At 39.1% G+C, this 20541-nt stretch overlaps 1 protein-coding gene across 5 annotated transcripts in view; it reads left to right on the top strand.

The window, feature by feature from the left end:
- LOC117225885 (protein turtle homolog B) overlaps positions 1-20541 on the top strand; it is a 763215-nt gene that overhangs the window by 622487 nt on the left and 120187 nt on the right. For all 5 annotated transcript variants that reach the window (XM_076523091.1, XM_076523090.1, XM_076523093.1 and 2 more), the window contains one exon: positions 3013-3129. In XM_076523091.1, the coding sequence (XP_076379206.1) occupies positions 3013-3129 (117 nt within the window). The remainder of the gene's footprint in view (positions 1-3012; positions 3130-20541) is intronic.

The raw sequence follows: 20541 nt of genomic DNA on the forward strand, positions 1-20541 counted from the left end.
CTGTTTTTCTTCTCTCTCTTTCTTTTTCTCTGTTTTTCTTCTCTCTCTTTCTTTTCTGTTCTTTCTTCTCTAACTCTCTATTTCTCCCCTTCTTCTTCTTCTCTCTCTCTTTTTCTCTGTCTTTTCTCTCCTGTCCATCTTCCTCTATCTTCCGTTCTCCCTATCGCTCTCCCCAGTCGTCCCATTCCAACACCTTCCACCCGCGACACCCTTTGATATTCTCAGGCTCGATCGAGGCTCCCTGCGATTAGCCTGAACAAACAGCGGATCCAGCCTTCCTGACCCGGATCCTCAGTTCAGCAGACCCACGATTAAGGGCAGTTTTATCTGAAAGCCGGTCGGTGGAAACGCGGGAAACGCGGGAATTCCGGGCGGCGACCCCGACTCGTCGCGATCGTAGCCGACGGCCGATGCAACGTCGATAAGTCGGTTCTGCTCCGGAGCACTCCGTTCCAGATCATCCCGGGACCTCGCGTCCTCGTTGCCGGCTAGATCCGAGCGAATTTAAAACTGGAACCGCGGTACGGATCGAAATAGACCGATCCAAATTTGATTTTACAGATATCCCGAATGTTGGAAGTTCGGCAAGAACGAAAATGCTCGCAAATCTTCCGTGCTTCCAATCGACGGGATCGCAAGGCTTTTACGAGGATATTTGCTGGACGAATGTCGGACCATGCATATTTGACGAAGATTACACACGCGGTGTATTAGTTTAAAACGGGTCAAGATGGGATTGATGTGCACGCTCGATTTTCCAAGTATTTTAAAACTGAAACGTCTCGGGAGATTGAAATGATTGGATTTGCATATATTACTTCTGCCATAGCTGAAATTGCTTTCATCGCACCGTCGCGAGTAAGATTTCTCGAATTTATATTTTACATGTAGCACGAAACACGTTACGTGTATGGAACATAAATATAAAATACATATTTAGAAAGTAAAAAGCGGTTTGTACAAATATGTTTAAACAATTTTCATTTGAGTTAAGAATATCGATAAACATTGATTGAAAACGAATGGATAAAGCATTCGATTATCTACCGCTGGAAACGACTATTTTTGTAAATATTATTGGCAAAAATTTCGTTGCGGTGTCTCGATTGGTTCAAAAGTTATAAGAGCATGTCGCTGAATTTCTCGATCTGGACCACTGGACCACAAAAACAATAATATAGGACAATGTTTACCTACAGTGAGTGCATATAACCTTGACATGACCTTGAATTATTGTCATGCCGGCGACACATTTATCATTTAAAGTGCTATAACTTTGCGAGGAGAAATCGTAGCGACATAATTTCGCCCTTGTTTTAACACTATGCCGTCCGGTGGCACCGCGCTGGTGCCATGCAAAAACTATCAGTTGTATGCCGGTGGTACCACTTTGGTGCCATTTTAAAAAACTGTAATAACATTTGAACTATATTTATTGGGTGTTAAAAGGCAGCAAACTAACTATAGCATTGTGCTTATTTAACTAAGAATTAACTACGAAAATTCTTGGATGACTTATCTTAATTTTAGGAATTTATATTACCGCCATCTTCGAAATTTTTTTTTTAAATCTAAAATTTCCAAGCTATTATGCCGGCGTCAAACGAAAGAATCATACCTAAGATCTGCGGACGGCATAGTGTTAAAGGGGAAAGTCCGAACTTTGCGTTGCTGTAAACGAGGCATGCTAGAAAAAAACATTTCCAGGTCCATTTCATTTTTTCGGTATCACGAATGTGCCCTCAGATTTAGTATACTTCAGTCGGTGTGGATGCATCATATTAAAAATTACAATACGATATCGTGAAGTAGAGATTTCAAGCTTTAATCTAAAGGAAAGGTCATAATTCTGTGATAGTTTTTAACGGAGCGACAGCTATCCAAACATTGACAATTTTTCGGCCAAGAATTAATGACGCTTTAATTTTGCTCTCGAGTGTAGAAGGACTTCGATTAATATGTAAATGAATGCATAACTAAATACACATAAATAAATACATAAATAAATACATAAATATTTACATAAGTAAATAAATAACTAAATGAATAGATGTCTGTTGAAATTTTAGCCTCGAACAAAAATTAATCTATAGTTTACTTAGTACTAAGATACTAAGATATCGGTTTACATTTTCGTCGGTTCCGTCAGCGGGCAACGACGGTGATGTAAACTGTATATAGTAGATACCGCGATACATCATCACCGGTACCATTAGATATACATCGTACCCTGACTGTTTGGGGGTCCCAGCGTCACGTATACAATGTGAAACGCGACAAATAAAACGTCTCTGATTGGTGGACAAGACGAACCCAAAAAGGGTATAAAAGAAGCGTTTTTTCTTGCCGGACTCTCAGTAGAGTTTGGTCGCTCGATCGTTTTCGCCCATATACCTTCTCTCAATAAAGGAATAAAATAAAGTCTTTTTAAGAAAAGAATTAGAATCATATTCATTTCCATTCCATAATCCCAATAATGTCGAAAACTGTGGAGGATTAAAAAGCAGCATTTCCGGATTCCACCGAAAAGGGTAGAAAACCATAGGTCCTCTCGAAATCGCATGTGGATCGGTCGAAAGATCACCGGTGTCCCTTATCGACGCAATCAATTCCACTCACGGAGGATTTAATCGGTCCGCAAGGCCGAGAGGAGGACACCGTCGTCCATTTCAATTCCGCTTGTCTAGCTCGAAAACAATTTGCATATCATAAGCGGTGGCGGGTTCTTAAGTGCGCCGGGGGTTAGCGGGACGGCGCTGGGGTGATGGTAACGGCTAGCCAGATAAGAATACCAGCCAAAGTGTCTGGCGGATGACACACCGTGCTGGTAATTCATCGTCGTGCAAATTGATTCGCTCTGCCGAGCAGAGCGGAGCCTCCCTCCCTTCCGTTCGCGAGACCGGCGACCATAGTTTGCGGCCGTAAAGGGTGGAGGGGGAAGTCGCGGTTAGGGCAGGCGTAGAAAAAGGAATCGTAGAACCGAGGATCTTATATTGTGCGAAATTATTGCAGTACCGCCGGAGCAGCTTAGCATATTGGACGAGGGCGGAAGGTCGCACATTACCTACTGGGTTCTGGGCCCGTACAACGAGGGAGCATCCCTTAACATCACCTGCGTTGCCGCTGGAGGTGAGTACTATGCTTTATAATTTCCTTTTTCTCGTTGCCTCTCGCGTCACGTCACATTTGTTTCAATGCGAACTTATTTGCTGTTCCAATGAAAGATAAATATAATTGCTTATTATATTTGTATAAATCTAAATAAATTATTTAGAACAGCAAAATTGGTTTCTTATTTACGAATAAAACTTCAATCGTTACTTACTAATTGTCATTGAATTGTTTATTATTTATGATACATTCGGCAGAACACGTCGAATAAATAATAATTACATCGTAATGATTAATAATTTAATTAATTATTTAATTAATTACGTTGTGAGTCGTGGGTAATGTAATTCAATTACGTCGTAATTCGTAGTTAATGTAATCGTAATTCATAATTATTGTAATTCAATTATTTGATATTTATTAATTTTACTCCTATCGAATTACCCGTCACATTGTTAGTTAATTAAATGGCGATCTGAACTACGAATTATAATGCAATTGAATTACTCTTGTTTCTCTGATTTTTCGTTTATTGCTTGCTCGTTTGGAGATGTTCTAAAATCTAAAATATATCAGGACGAACATGCTCAAGTACGATAGAATCTTAGAATAATGAATAAATGCCATTGTAATTTATGTTCTTAGAAATTGGGATTACTTATGACTCGAACTAATGGACAGTAATTCTTATAGAACACTGAAGAGAATGAAATACGCTCTAATCAATAATGAAATAATAAATAATGAAATATGCTCTAATACAATTCTTTGTATCCTATAAATTATCGCAATTTAATGTATTAACCCGAGAAAGATAACCTACGTCGCAGAGGCGCCTGCGAAATAAACAACTGACTGCACCGTGGATGACGCAAAGACTGGAAGCACCCACTTTGCCAAAGCATATGCGAAGCAACATTGAAAATATTCTTCCAAAATCTGCTGTACAGGCTTCCACAGATGATGATGAAGAACCCTCAGCCAAAAAAAGGCGTTCTTGCAGTCTTTGCACGTCTGAAAAGAAAAGAATGTCAAAGATGACCTGTGCCAAATGCAAAAAGACAGTTTGTGGTGAACACAAGAAAGACGTTTGTCATGACTGTTTCTAAAGAAATTTTTTATAATATTATAGCTTTTTTACACTGATTATATTATAGTCTACTAGTTTGTAAGGATAAAACACTATTTTTTGTGATATTTTACGGGATTTGTTCCCATAAACCGAAGACTGTTGATTTTTGTTAATTTTTCATAGAGGTCTAGTGATTTAAGTTTAAAATTACTTAAAATATAAAAAAATATAATATAAATGCATTTTATTTTTACAATAATGCCAAACCTTTAAAATGACTAGATTAACTTAAATAAATATCCATTGTTAGTATAAAATTGACGCCTTAGAAAAGCATGCGCCTCTGAAGCGTATGGTTATCTTTTACGTACGTTGTCATATGGTTATCTTTCTAGGGTTAAATACGTGTACGATCACGCGTAATTTCCTTCGAAAGTTCCCTGATCAGAGTTTCTTTGAAAAATTGAATTCAATATAACACCAAAGTCTACACCGTTCTCGCGTGTGTACTCCTTCGCTTGTGCTTTCAAAAGATTGGAACAATGAAGTGGAGTATGCCAGACGTTTCCGGAAAACTTTCTCTATCGTAGAATAATAGAACAGCAAGTACAGTGCATAGAAAACGCCTCAAACTTTCCAGGCGTCCTAACATTTAGCGACGATTTCCATTTGACCTTGTATTTTCGAACACTTCGTCTCTTTTCTTCATAATCTTTCGCCGGTGTCTCTTATGCGAGTTCCATCGTTTCGGACTATTGGATTTTTCACACCCTTTGCCCTCTTGATCTCCGATGCTTTTCTGTCTGGCTCCTTTTGTTGCACGTTGCAAAGTTTCGGACCTTCTGACGAATTCTCCGCAGTCTCTCGCGTTTTTAAAAATAGCTCACGAAATTCTTCGATCTTCCATGAATTAGGGTAGTAGAATCGGTAGTGCAATCGAATCTTTTCTTTCAAAAATAAATAATATGAAAAAAAAGGAAACAATTTAATGTTTTATTCGATAAATACAACGTTCAAAAATAAACAAAATAAAAGAAGAAAACAATTTATCGTTTATTCGATAAATACGAGGTTACTTCGAAATAAACAAAATAAAAGAATATTCGCTACGCGTAGAGTGAGATGTTTACCTCGTTGCTGTATTTGCAAAATTAAATTTCTAAAGATAAATTTGCAGAGGGAAAGTAAACGAACCTTTATTTCCGTTCTCGAAGACACTACGTGATTATGCTAGAACGTTGCAGAAAATATTACCCGGTGTGCATAGCTTCAGTTCATTAAATTTTAAATATACTGCGGATGTTTATGCAGCGGCGCGCCGTGTTCAGAGTAATTTAAGCGTAAACAGTAATTTACATTCAAATTGTAGTCGAAAATTTTATCTTGTTACATTTCGCGTAATATCGATCGACGGGAATATGTTGCACAACAATTTCCCGTTCCCCATTAACGCTCTGTAAACAACTCGAAGAGCGGCTTGTCTCAAAACAACCTGATTAAAGTATTTAAAATAACAGTCATTTATGTTGCCCGAGAGTTTGTTTTATATTCTTGGAAAAGTGAAATAATATAATACAATGTAATCACTAGACCGCGGATTTTATGCATCGATATGTGGCAAAAGTGAAAAGTTTCGATTTAAAATGGTAGAGAGATTACAAAATGTAACAAAATTTTTAAGACAATAATGAACTTTTTAATTCATTTCCATTTCTTGCAATTCATGGAGACAATTTTTATTTTCCATGAAAATCCACAGTCTACAAATCACAGTCGTCAATCATTAAATAATTTCAATTACGAAGATCTTGTTTATTTAACTTCGTCATACTTTTTGTCCTTTCGTCTCTGTTTTTCTTCCCCCACCTGATTTCCATTCTTCTCAATCTTCTGCATAATTCTCCTTCCCCTGCTATCCTATTCCCGTTATCTTTGTTCTCTTCTAACTCTTTCACTCCTTTCTCTATATACTCTTTACTTCTTTTAACTTCTTCTTTTCCACCTTTTCCGGTTCTTTGGCTATCTCTTCTCTCGCCTTTTTTATCTCCTCTCTTAGCTTCCTCCACTATTCCTTTCTTCTTTCTTTCGAAATCTCTCTTGGTTTCTTCCAGACTGTCCATCGCATCTCTTATCCCTTTCATACCCTCCCTTATCCCTCCCCTTATAGCTACCCTCGCGTCTTCCATAAGAATCTCTCTCACCTCTTTTCTTATCATTTTCTTAATTTCTACCTTCCATTCATTTCTTACTCTTCCTTCTCTTTCTTTCCCTGCTATTCCGTTTTATTTGTGTGTGTGGTTCAAGTTCTTTCTAACATCCGACTCATGTCAAATATTTCTTCCTCCCTTTTATCCATCTCTTTTCGCTTCCTTTCCTCTTCTCCTCTTTTCCTCTTCAGCCAATCTCCTACTTTACCTACCCTGTCGATCCTCGACAAACTCTTAACTCTCTCCCTTCCTCCTCTCTCTTTCCTTTTTACTTTCCATCCTATATGATCTTTCGTTTCTACTTTACCGACTTCTCTACCTTACCCGCCCTACTGCCTTATCTTCCCGCTAGATGGCTCTCTTTTTTTCTCTGTATTTATCTCTTTGCTACGTTTCCCGGCAACTGCACCTAACCTTACTTTCTTCTTCTTTTTCCTCTTACTCTGTACTTCTTCCCTTTTCCTCCTCTTACCTCCTATTCGATTTCATTATTTGGCCGATAAAGGGCCTACAAACGTAATTACTTACTATCGTTGTATCGACAAGCGCGTGTACATTCTGGTTTGAGAATTATTAGTAGACTGCGGATTTTATGGATTTGCGGCAAAGATGGAATGATGAAATAAAATGAATAATGAAAAAATTAAAAGAAATTAAGAGATCGTTGATGCATTAACCTTTTAGGTACGGCTGAATTCTGCGCGAGGCTATTTCTCTGGACGGCAGAGTCTGATATGAGCGTTTATTTTGAAAGTGGCCTAAGTCATTTTTCAAAAACACACCGAGCTAGCTATTTTAATATTTACATTTCTACGTTATAGATATAATTTCATGTCAGCAAAGCTGAAAGAATGCAATGACCCTTAGGAACACAAAAACATTGTACCACCATGTTATCAATTAGCAATATTTTTAAATTTATTAAAACGTAAAAACCTTAAATATCTGGATTTTAAAATAAATGGACTTAGGCCACTTTCAAAATAAACGGCTCATATGTACAGAGTGTCTGTATATTGTTAAGATACAGTTATATTGTTAAGATAAGTCTGTACATTGTAAATCGATGTGAAGACAAAAAAAGTGTGAAACAATGCATATGAAGACGATTATTTGATTCAAACGATGGGCGTGTGAGCTACTAGAGCAAGCCACTATAGTGGCGCGTCGTTCAGAGGGATGACATCCGCGAAAGCCACTATAGTGGCGCGTCGTTCGGAGGGATGACATCCGCGGAAGCCACTATAGTGGCGCGTCGTGCCTAACCCTTAGCGGACGACGACTTTTTCGGCAGAGTCAGGTAGCAGAACGAGGCGATTTTTGCAAATATGTCGAGTGTCTTATATGGTACAATAAAGTAATCTTACATATAAATATTATCTTACAAAAACGTTATATTTCGTTAGTTCATCTATATTCACACTTTTATGAATATAATTTTACACAAATTATGATTTGTAGTTTCGTTCGGTGTGATAGTTTATAAAACATTGACCAAGATGCATTCTTGGTTTATCTGGACATGTATCATAGAAATAGGTCGTCTCATGTCTTCCCTCTGGTTTGCTTCGACTGGAACAAACTGTTAGTGCTCGTTGATGCTCTTTGTGAGCTTCGAGCTTTGTAAAAGTTTGCACGTGGTGTGCCGTCCGAATAATATGGTTTTTTCTGTGTCTTGCGAGTCCCTTATGGTCTCGTGTCCATTGAGTCCCTTGTGGTCTCGTGTGTAGTGAGTCCCTTGTGGTCTCGTGTGTAGTGAGTCCCTTGTGGTCTCGTGTGTAGTGAGCACATGGCCCCTGCCATAAATCCTGGCCACTTGGCCGTAACACAAACTTTGCAATCTTTCTTTGTGCCAATAACAATTACATGCAGTTTTCCGTCGACGAAAATCTCCTCGCAATTTGTTGATCAAAATTTTGCGAAAGTTCAAATGTGTAACTGGCCGTTCGCTTCTCTGGCTTTTTACATGTTTGTAGAGAATGTTCGAATCGATTAAACAAATTTCCAGTCCACGGAAAAATAATTTGCGCCACCACTTCAGGGACATTCGCATAAAACAGTACGTTGAATAATGTTGGAGATAATAAAATCTCACATAAACACCGACTGGCGCCCCTCACTCGCCATCCGACCTGTCGCGCGAAACGCCGTGGCGAGCGAGACTCGCCATCCGACCGCAAAGGGTTGAAAGGTTAATTTGAAGAAAGGAGGAATATTGCACGCGCCACCCATGTCTCGCAATCGATGTAGACAATTTTTATTTTGCACAAAGATCGCAATCTAATTATTATTGTACAATGTCGAGCGGGCGAAAACGCGAGTTCTTTTTTTTTACCAACGATTGAGATATTTCGAGCTCGTTGCTGTCGCTGGAATTCCTGCCGCGTCGTGTCTCCTCCCCGCCGTCGAAATCACCCCCTCGCCCGCGAAGTTAGGTTCTTTGACACGCGACACCCGGCCAGACGAGATTGGCAGTATACTCTTCCGACGTAAAGATTCGGCGCACAAAGGCTCCTGTGCATTCGCTCGCATCCACCGTTCTTCTCCCTTCCGTCCGCGAGGCATCTCGAATTTTCGTTTGCTCGCCATCTTCCTCCTCGTTCTTGCCGCCTTCGAGCAGCGGCGCGGCGTGTCGGCGAGTTTATTAGCCGCGCGTTTTAAGGCGGTAACCTTATATCTCTTCGGATTTGCATGCGAAAAAGCTTCCCGTTCCCGGCTCCCTCTTTTTTAAGGAGCGCCGCGCGCGAGATTACGAGCGCCAGTATCTCTCCTCAAAGTAGAATTCACGGCTGCCAGCCGAGTTCTAAATTGATTAATCTAATAAAAAAAAAAAAAAAAGAAAGAAGAGAAGGACCGAGCAGCAGCAGGGTTTCATGCATCTCGCCTTTCGCGACCGTGAGCTGGCTTCGTTTCTTCGACTTGGAAATCGCTTGTTCGTCTCTATAGCGAAGTCGTTGCGCGTGGATGACTGCGGTGGCTCGTAAAAAATGTTCGGACACTGAGTTACGCTAAACTTCGACGACCATGTGTTTTTTCACGTTTTCTCGGTGAGATCAGACAGTTTCACTTGTTTGATCTACGGAGGTCGTAAGTCTCCGATTCAAATTGATATGACACCGAGTCTGCGTGATTCCGTATGACTCTTTCGAGTGATACAGATGATATGTTGATGTACAAATGGTTTTAACACTGTAGCGACCAGTCGTGCGCACAATAAGATCTTCAGTCCTCGTGCAAACGGCCAACGTAATTTATGACTCTCCTTCGAAGAAGCTATTTTTGAGAAGACAAGTTCACCACTTGATAGCACATGTTTGCAGTAGAGTCTTTTAAGAAATTCCTCAATAGCTAAAGAGACCGTCATAATAATTTGAGACCGACATAACCTTGACATAACCTTGACATAACTCTCCCAATGGAGAGTTTCCGAAGGGTACTCGAAGCGGGCCCAGCGACCCAAAGGCCATGTGGTCCGACGCGGGTGACCCGGAGGAAAATTTCCACACGTTGTCACGTACAACTCATCATCCCCTCCGATTACCAAGCCGTCCCGAAAATACGCAAAGAGCGTAAGGGGCGGGCGGTAAAAAGGACAAAATGAGCAACGCTGATTGGAAAGGCCCAACGCGTGGGGTTGACCAATCAGGGTTGTTCAAGAATTTTACCAGGGCAAACGGCGAAACGAAAAATCAAACTCGATCACTGTATCGCGACTCGTCCGCAGACATAGTCCGCGAAATAAAAAGAACTTTCTATCACCGCACGCGAGAGTACTATTAATTACGAACAAATCCTACCCGAAAACACTTAGGTGACTAATTGTATTTGGTTCGAAATGAATTGAGTTGAACTGAAACTGACTGATCGATGACGCGGACGAATGACTAAAGACTAATTGACGTGAACTGGCAAGTGACGACTGATCTAGAGAAGAATCGGTTTCGAGTTTTTATACAGTTTCGTGGATAGAAAGCTCGAAATTCGTTGGTCAGTGACGTGATGGAAGGGGATGTAGAGTGACGTAGCACGCAGTGCCGTAGGTAGCAAGAAACCCTGGACGGGCGACCGGAGCGGTGCGTGCTAGCGACCTAGTCATAAAAAATGCTGCCAATGAAGGTGTGCATTGTTCGAAAAAGCAGAAATGGCTTTGTTGCCGGAAAGAATATGGCTCGAAAGTGATAAATTTAGAAATAGCAAAGGAAGAAGACTATGGCCTTACGCAATTGAAAGTCCAACGAACGTGACCCTCTGCTGGTTGCACGTCATTCGCTGAAGGACTGTCAATTTGTCTCGCCGAGCCGAAGATTTCCCGTTCATAAATGTTTTTTAGGAATAAAAGAAAAGGTCATTCGTCCCGGAGAAAGTTGGTCGGATGCAGCACGAAAATTTCGTTGCAGGACGGAACACCATGTGTTCGGTAATCGTGAATGATGTTAATCGATACTTATTTCTTCCGTTAACACGTTCCGTGCCAAGCCGTTTTTGCTGGACTTGTCGTCCAGGCCATTTGACGTTTTGACTAAAGATTGTCATATTATCGCACAATATTTCATAACATCGTCAATTCATAAGTAGTTAGCTGCGATAGCATAAGTAGTTACTTGGCGCTGCGATCAGTTCGATTGTAAAAGTCAGAAACTCTTCTCGGAAAAAGAACCTGCTGTATTCGAATTGGTTAAGTAAAAAACGAGGGACTGAAGTAGCAAGACATAAAAACTATAAGAGTGACGACGTTTTGCAGCAATTGCCCGAGAAAGTCATTTTTAAGTCTTGTCTTAACAAAGTCAACCATTGCATGTAATTATTAATTATTATATATGTAACAATTAAACAAACTTATGTGCTTTGTTTTATACTGCATTTTTTATAATGCGTCATTATTTTGGTGGAAATATATTTTACAGAATTAAATTTTGTCATAAAATATATGTTTTCGGCGCATTAAATAAATATGTCTGCGTGTACCATCGGTGGTACACGTGGCACGGAACGTGTTAAAGGGTTTATTGTATTTTCGAAATACTACTATGATCAAAAAGTAAGGTGAATTTGTTTATAAAATGTAAATTCTTTATTTATTCTTCCAAATCAATTTCATCCCCTTCAAAGTAATCCCCGTCCGATAAAACGCACTGTTTCCGACGCTTTTTCCAGTCCTCGAAACAGTCGGAATAGTCTTTTTCCGGTATAGCCTTCAAGACCTTCTTCGATTCGGTTTTTATCTCCTCAATCGTGTCAAAACGGCGTCCCCGCATCGGCTTTTTGAGTTTGCTGAATAACCAGAAGTCGCACGGAGCCAAATCAGGCGAATACGGTGGTTGCGGAACGATATGAGTCGAGTTTTTGGCAAAAAAGTCGCGAAGAACCAATGCAGTATGACATGGCACCAATCGAGACTTGACGCGTTTGAGACACAAAACATCCTTCAAAATGGTTTGGACTGAGCCAAATGATATTCCAACACTATCAGCGAGGTCTCTTATTGTCAATCGACGATTTTCAAGCACCAAATCTTCGATTTTTTGGACGTGGCCCTCGTCGGTAGACGTTGATGGTCGTCCAGAGCGCGGTTCGTCTTCAACGCGTTCTCGGCCCGCTTTGAACTCGTTGTACCACTTATAAACGTTTTTTTGTGCCATAGTTTGATCACCAAAGGCCTTCCGCAACATTTTCAACGTGTCCGCACAAGAATATTCGTTCCGCAAACAAAATTTGATGCAAGTTCTTTGCTCAACAAAATCACCCATTGTAAAAATCGAAAAATTCACTTTTGGTCGTTCACTAAAACACGTGTAACTCGGAGATAATTAAACCTTTTAACAAACAGACGCTTGGCAATTGTTATAGACAGTCCTACCAACCTAGGAATTAACACGAAACCTATCGTCGCCGGTCGAATGACCGGTCTCACATCATTTTTATTTTCACATTGTTGAAATTACGAAGATTCATTTTGAAGAAACGATTGAACCAATTTCTTCATTCAAGCATGCATTGTAACAAAAATGGCAAAATGTTGAAATAAGTATAGACTTTTCATCGTTATAAAGCAACATACGTTAATTATGTAGTATCGTAATTTAGTGGGTACGTTTAGGACGAGGAGGAGTGTTAGGCTTAGGAGACCGTAGTTTTAAGACATTGTATTAAAAGAGAAACGTTGGCGAAGGCCGGGTCAGATGAAAAAAACCCTTGGCGACGGAGAGCCGGCGGATGCGATTGTCACGTTTTTGGAAAAGGCAGGCAGTGTGTCGAAGGAGCGTGTTGGGAGTGGACAGAGTGTGTTCGAGAGTCGTCGAGTGAGGAGCGTTGCGAGTTGTAGAATTAAGTGAAGTAGTTGTAATCCTAGTTGTAGATACGGTACGCGATATTTCCTGTTTTCATCGCGTTTAGTCCTTTCCTAATCAATTCATATTCTATATTGTTTAAATATTGAACAATTTCTACAATTATATGAAATGAAATTATTAGATTATATTGTTAAGGGTACGTTGTTGATGCACGATTTAAAATGCCGTTGTCGTCAAGATTTGAACTGCAAAAAAGCGTAGGTCTTCAAATATTATAAAATCATCACCGAGATAGATAATGTTTTAATATTTTCTGTACACGAATTTCGCTTTTAGTACTTATTTATTTTATTTTGCATGAAAATCCGCAGTCTGGTCATCATCATTAGCCTGAAATTTCCATGAAAAAAGAGCCGCGTTGCAAAAATACGATATCTTACGGGAAACACCAATACCTCCCGTCGTTCTTCTATTGTGCAACACAATCCGCCTTTATTTAAATGTAAATTTCGGTTCTAATTTTCCGTGCACCGGCCATACGCCAACATAGCCCGAACGAAATTCCATCATTCTTCTCGACGTTGGTAACAATACGGATTTTTGTTCGTATGGTAATGAAAGGAAGTTTGCGATCCGTTCTTGTACAACATCGGAATAAAACTGATATCTGTCAGCGTTATACGCGGCCGGCGTAATTACACGAAATTACGTTAATATCATCATCAAATACAACAGAATCCGGCGAATTTTTCATTCGGCTAAATTGAAACGAATGTTCACGATTTTCCGCGAAAGATATATCTCGCTCGTACGCGGCTCGGCGAGTCTGCTGCGAATTGCATTCTTTGCTACAAATGAAAAAGTCAATTACGTTTTCGACGATTATGCACTTGCGGACGATAGTTTAGAAACTTGTAACACAGATGCATGTTCTTAGGTTGCAGCGAACCGTTCTAACATAGAACGAACATTTATATTGTGTCAACGAAGATATGAATTTTATTCTTTTGTAATCTTTTATTTTTATTTCATTTCAATTGATTTTATCTTCTGCTTACTTTTTCTTATCTTCTTTCTATTTCTTTATCATTTTATTTTTCTTATTTATATTATTTCTTTCATTTGTCGTGTGTACTAAATAAAACAATATTGCAAAGACTTCCGCTAAGACATGTACATACTTTCAAGTTAATAAGAGATATGTTCGTTAAGACGTCAAATTTTACTCAAATATTAACAATGTTTGAAGTTCCTTAAACTGTTGTTCGTAAGTGTAGATATTTGTTGTGCATAATTAAGGATGTTTTATATTTTTCTATTCGCACGATAAACTAGCAAACGGTCTCAATTGCATATAGATTAAAAAGTATTTTAGCATATATTGTTTATCGGTGTGTTTGGACAGCGATCCACATATTTTTATCTAGAGCAACGAAATTCAAAAAGATTCTGGGACAAAGCTATCTCACCAGTTTCTACTTTACACTTTAATGCAACAAATTAGATTCGATTTATAACATTCTCTTTTTTATATTCCATTTGTAACGTTACATTTTTCATATTCCATGTGTAGCGTTACATTTTCTGTATTTCATAGGAAACGTTACATATTTGTGTTCCATTTGTAACGTTACACATTTTTTATACTCCATTTGTAAAGCTATAGTTTTCTTATATTCGATTCGTAACGTTACATCTTTTATATTTCATTTCCAACGGTCACATTCTAAAGAAACGCAAACGTTCTACAGCATTTAAAACCAGAAAATTAGAAACTGTTTTATGTTGAAATATGTGTATATTATAATATTATTGTATAATATCATATAATGTACGTTATATTCGTTCGTCGTCGTTCGATGTGCCCTGTGTATACTATTTATCTACAACTTTTAATATATTTAATAGTTCACTATATATGATAATAAAATAATTATATACTATTTTAACAAATTTAGTGTAAGACTCCGCGAATTCTGCCAGTGTTGGCGGCTTAAAGTACAAACCATTAGAAAATGCAGAAGTAAATAACCAACAAGCTCCAATGCGGACAATCGCACGGAACAGCGTACGTCAGACAAAGCCAGGATAAGGGAGGGAAATAAATCATCGAGAGATTCGATTAAGGGGAAGAAAATAAAGCCCTGTTAATCCTGATAGAATTTCCTAAAAGTTCCGTCGCGTAAAGGTAACGATTCCAGCGTCGTCGGCGAAGATAGCCAAGAAAAATTGAAATTTCCATGGACGGTGTTCGCCGTGTCTGGTTATTTATATTCGACTGATAAATTTTCAAGGAACGGACGACATGCAGCGGCGGGTCTGCTGGTGCAGCGCGATCGCGATCGCTCGCGCGAGCGTTCGCGGCGGTGTACGCCAGGAATTTCCCATCAACGAAACAACCCCGGAAGTTGGTATCGCTTCGGGTGCGCGAAGTATGATTAAAATGAAAATTTAATAGCGCCGGATACGGTAAAGAAGATGGAGCACGCGGCGCCGAATATCGCGGCCCGCATTCCCTGCCTTTACTCGCTCGCGTTTATCTTGCGAACGTCTCCAGCGCGGAGACGTCTTTGGGCCTCTTTGAAGCCCGCGACAGGCGAGCCTCAGACTGATTTAGAAATAAACGCGAGTTCGTGGCGTCACTGACGCGCACCGCTCGAATTTAACTGTAATTCAGCTGCAAACTTTTGCGAATGTCCGTTGTTTAGGAAATTTTAACTTCTGTAACTCGGCACACACACACACACACACACACACACACACACACACACACACACGCACACACACAATTCACATTTTCAATTATTATCGCATTTAATAGTTCTTAGTATTCGGTAATTCACATTCTCAATTATTTTTACACTTAACAACTTTCGGTATTCTGTAATTTATATTTTGGATTGTTATTACGCTCAACTGATCGATAGTAATTAATTTTATCGATTATTACACTGAACAATTTCTGGTACGGAATAATCGGCATTGTCAATTCTTACATAACAATTCTTAGTATTAGATAATTCATGTTCGCAATTACTATCACGTTTAACAATTCTTAGTATTCAGTAATTCACATTCTCAATTATTTTTAGACTTAACAAATTTTAGACTTACAAAGTATTCGGTATTACACATTCTCAATTATCATGACAATATAATTAATTCTATCAATTATTACACTGAACAATTTCTCGTGTACAATAATCCACGTACTCAAGTTTTACTTAACAATTGCTTCTACCCAATAACTCGCATTCTCAATTATTACACCACTACGAAATATTACATCATGAATGCCAATGGTCGGAAAATATTGTTTTTCTGCCGATTCTCTTTGCGAAATAATTTCTGAAATATTTGTCACAAGCTCTGCTTTCTACAAAATTTAATTCGTTAACAATTGCACCCTGCCATATGCAGTAAATTCTCCTTAACCCTTTCGCTACGGCGGTTCAGTCCGCCGTAGCGCCCCTCCTGAACGGAACCACCCGCCGAAATTGTGCACATTGCGCGTGGATAGTGTATTTGGGAAGAAAAGGGATTTTTCTTTAAAACAATATAGTTATAATTTCTGCATAAGGTATAAAGTTATTTAATAGGTAAAAAAAGTTTCATTAACAATGGAAAAGGTGAAGAAATAATATATAATATACAGTAATAAAATAAAACATAATATTCATAATACAAAACATAATACATAATAATTAGTCCTAAAGTTAGTACTTTCGATTTTCTATCCCTTTATGACATGTAACACAATAATAATGGGAAATGCAGGTAGAACGAATATAACTTGAATGGTGTGTCGTTTATTTCGGACTGTCGTTTGTTTGTTTCGTCAAAAGATTCACGCAATACCAGCATGTCGGATATATCCGGCGTTCGTCCCCAGAGGGCGATCATGTGGATGTCGGATATATCCGGCGTTCGGCTCCGCGAGTGTTCATATGGATGACGGATATATCCGTCGTTCGGAGCGAAAGGGTTAATTGACCATCAGCCGCAAGACTCGAATAATCGTATCGCCTCTTCCCAAATTGTTCATTTTTATGTACAAGCTGAGAGTCAATTAGGGAGAATCTACTGTAAATGATCAACACTTACAGAACATTGTTTGGCTACCAATGCGATACTATCAACGTGTGATTGAGAAATTTGTCGTCGCAGCTTCTGGACATTTTGAATCTCCGATGGATGTTCTTTTCAGGATTGCTTCCATCGAAATTGAGAAAGTTTTACACGTATTTTCTCACCTTGTAATTCCTGCTAAATCAACAGGGAGTAACCGGTTTTATTTGGCTTCCAGAGACTGTTTTCAAAAAAGAAAAAAAAAGCTATTTCTATCGAGCAATATTTTATTGGATTTCCCTTCTAACGTTCGACAATATTTTTATTCGAATCGAACGCTATCGGAGTTTCCTGGTTACAAACGGCCGACTAGCTCGCGAAACTTTCCAACCGATATGTACCGTACCACCACGGTATGTACTACTTTTTCCAAGTGTTTAAATAGTCGGGAAAATAGTGGCCGATTCGCCTGCACTTTCTTGGCGCTCGTAATTTCGAAGTTTCGTGCGGTTAGGTCCGGGAAACATTTTTGCCGTGGATCCCACTGAGCCAATTTTTCTAGTTTATCTAGCACGCAAGAGTCTCGGCAGGCCGATTACCTCTCGAGGTAAGCGGGAGCCCCTAAGAACACTTCCGATGTAGAGGTCGCCCTTAAGGGTGCATAAATAGAAAGCGTGTTATTGAAAGAGAAAAGAAGAGACGCGCAGAGGGTTTCCCGGGTGCTGCGGCGTTGCGTGGCTGCGTGAATTATTCCGAGAAGCTGGAAATAAATGTTCTCGTTCCGCTTCGCTGGTAACAAGCTCTGTGTTAATTGGTAGCCGGCTCCAAAGCTGTGGAAAATAGCGAAGGAAATATCGGGCCGGATGGGAAGTGCTACGCAGTCTGATTACCGTGAGTTGTCCGACTAGGTAGCGAGACGTACTACTTAAAGAGGTCCTACACCGGTGGAAACACCGGGTCTCCGAGCAGCGCCGAGTAATTCCATTGTTCTCCAAAACTATCCCTTTGCCGTTCAACTGCCGTTAGACTGCGTGCAAACTTTTCCTCCGAGCGTGCACTCGGCGAACGAAACGCGATCCGGTTTTACCCGCGCTTCGCGTACGCGTTGCTCGCTAACGGACGCGCCGTAATTACCGCAACACCGTATGGAATCAGCCTAATTTTTCCATTCGTATTCGTTCAACTTCGTTTCCAATTTATCGCGGAGCAATAAATAGTTCATTTTCGAACATTATTATTGTACTTAACAGTCGCTAGTGCTCAATTATTTACATTCTCTATTACGCTTAACAATTTGTAGTACCCAATAATTCACGTTATCAACTGTGCTTAACAATTTTTGATACTCAATAATTCACATCATAAATTACTGTTATACTTGACAATTATTGTTAGACTTGACAGTTACTATTAGATTTGTAGTACCCAATAATTCACGTTATCAACTGTACTTAACAATTTTTGATACTCAATAATTCACATCATAAATTACTGTTATACTTGACAATTATTGTTAGACTTGACAGTTACTATTAGATTTGTAGTACCCAATAATTCACGTTATCAACTGTACTTAACAATTTTTAATACTCATTAATTCACATCATAAATTACTGTTAGACTTGACAATTATTGTTAGACTTGACAGTTACTATTAGACAGTTACTATTAGATTTGTAATACCCAATAATTCACGTTATCAACTGTGCTTAACAATTTTTGATACTCAATAATTCACATCATAAATTACTGTTATACTTGACAATTATTGTTAGACTTGACAGTTACTATTAGATTTGTAGTACCCAATAATTCACGTTATCAACTGTGCTTAACAATTTTTGATACTCAATAATTCACATCATAAATTACTGTTATACTTGACAATTATTGTTAGACTTGACAGTTACTATTAGATTTGTAGTACCCAATAATTCACGTTATCAACTGTGCTTAACAATTTTTGATACTCAATAATTCACATCATAAATTACTGTTATACTTGACAATTATTGTTAGACTTGACAGTTACTATTAGACTTGACAATTACTATTAGACTTGACAGTTACTATTAATTAGACTTGGCAATTCCTGTTAAATTCACCAGTTGCTGTCCTGTTATTTACAACTAGACTGCGGATTTTATGAATTTATGATAAAAAAAAATGTGTTAAATTTCGCTGGATCTTGTCAAGATTAAAATCAGATCGCTACATCTAATGGATACGCTACTGTCGAATCATTTTAACCCTGTGCCGATCGCGAGTGTCCAATAATTTCTCCTCCGTCCAAAATGAAAAGTGCGCACAGTCCATTCAAGAACCGGTGTAGGATATGCTGTATTTTAACACTATTTCCTTACAGTATATAGAAGATTGCCTATAAACCTTATCCGCCCGAAGGCTACTTCACTTAATGTACCGCCCTCACGCTCGACATTAATGTACTATCTCACTCCGCAATTCTTCTACATTTTTACGATAGCCGGCTGAACCGAGTGTACAGTGTACCGTATACAGTGCCACCCGTAATTGTTCCAACGACAGAGATTTCACACTTTACTCCGCTTTCCCGGAGATAAATTTGAATTCACCCCGTTATTCTCGCCGTCCACTTTATTAGAATAATTCACGCTTTTATCGGCGCGCGGGACTTTACATTGCACTTATCCCGCTTCCCGATTATGGCCCCTAATTACGTCAAACTTTCATAAAGCGGATTTTATAGTTCTGCAAAAAAATTCCACGCGAAACACTTCCAAATGAAATTTTATTACATTACCATTTAAAAATGAGAAAATTCTTTCTACGTTGAACTCTCTTTCAATGTTCAATTCCTTCAATGGGAAATTCTTTCAATGTTACATTCTTTCGGTGTTAAATTCTTTCAATGTTAAATTCCTTCAATGTTAAATACTTTCAATGTTAAATACTTTGAATGTTAACTTCTTTCAATGTAAAATTCTCTCAATGTTAAATACTTTCAATGTTAAATTCCTTCAATGTAAAATTCTCTCAATGTTAAATACTTTGAATGTTAAATTCTTTCAATGTAAAATTCTCTCAATGTTAAATACTTTGAATGTTAAATTCACGATCAATTACATAGTGCATAATTTGAAAGAAAACAAAATAGTAAACGATATTTCGTTAAACTGTGGCATATTCTGGGACGGGACAGATGTTCGGCGATGCGTTCGAACAACACACCCGGTATGTAGAGACGTTCATCACTCGGCCCCGTATACTGGCTGGCGTGTTCACACCTCAGCGGCGTTAAAGCGTGCCGCAAACCGCATCGCGGCTCACGGAGAATTTCCACCGTTTATTATTTGCGAGGGTGTATTTATTTACCGGGAATTGCAGGCGGACGGCTTACGTGCCATAATCTGAAATGTCTCGTGCTCTCCCCGCGGCTGGGAAGACGTTATTGCGCTCGCGGGCTCTCTCGCCCACTGGCAAAATATTTTCCCGTTTCCCCGTGGAATTGCGTCCCGCGTAAAGCCGCGCCTGGAAATACGGCGATTCAATTAGATGTATCAATGAATTATTCACTATTTACCTCCGCAGTCCTCGATCCTGTTTTCCGAGAACACAGTGGAACGCGTAATCCGCCGATTAATTCTGGCAGAAATGAATTCGATTGTTTGTTTCATTTTTGCCAAAACAGATTTTCCATTCGAAACATTTTCGCCAGTTATTACGAAAGATAATATATCAACGATATTTCTTTGCTGTAATTATTGTTTCCTGTAATCTGGGGACAATAGAAATAAGGATATGTTGCATAACG

The sequence above is a fragment of the Megalopta genalis genome, chromosome 6 (genome assembly GCF_051020955.1).
Source record: "Megalopta genalis isolate 19385.01 chromosome 6, iyMegGena1_principal, whole genome shotgun sequence".
In the NCBI taxonomy this organism is placed as follows: Eukaryota; Metazoa; Arthropoda; class Insecta; order Hymenoptera; family Halictidae; genus Megalopta; species Megalopta genalis.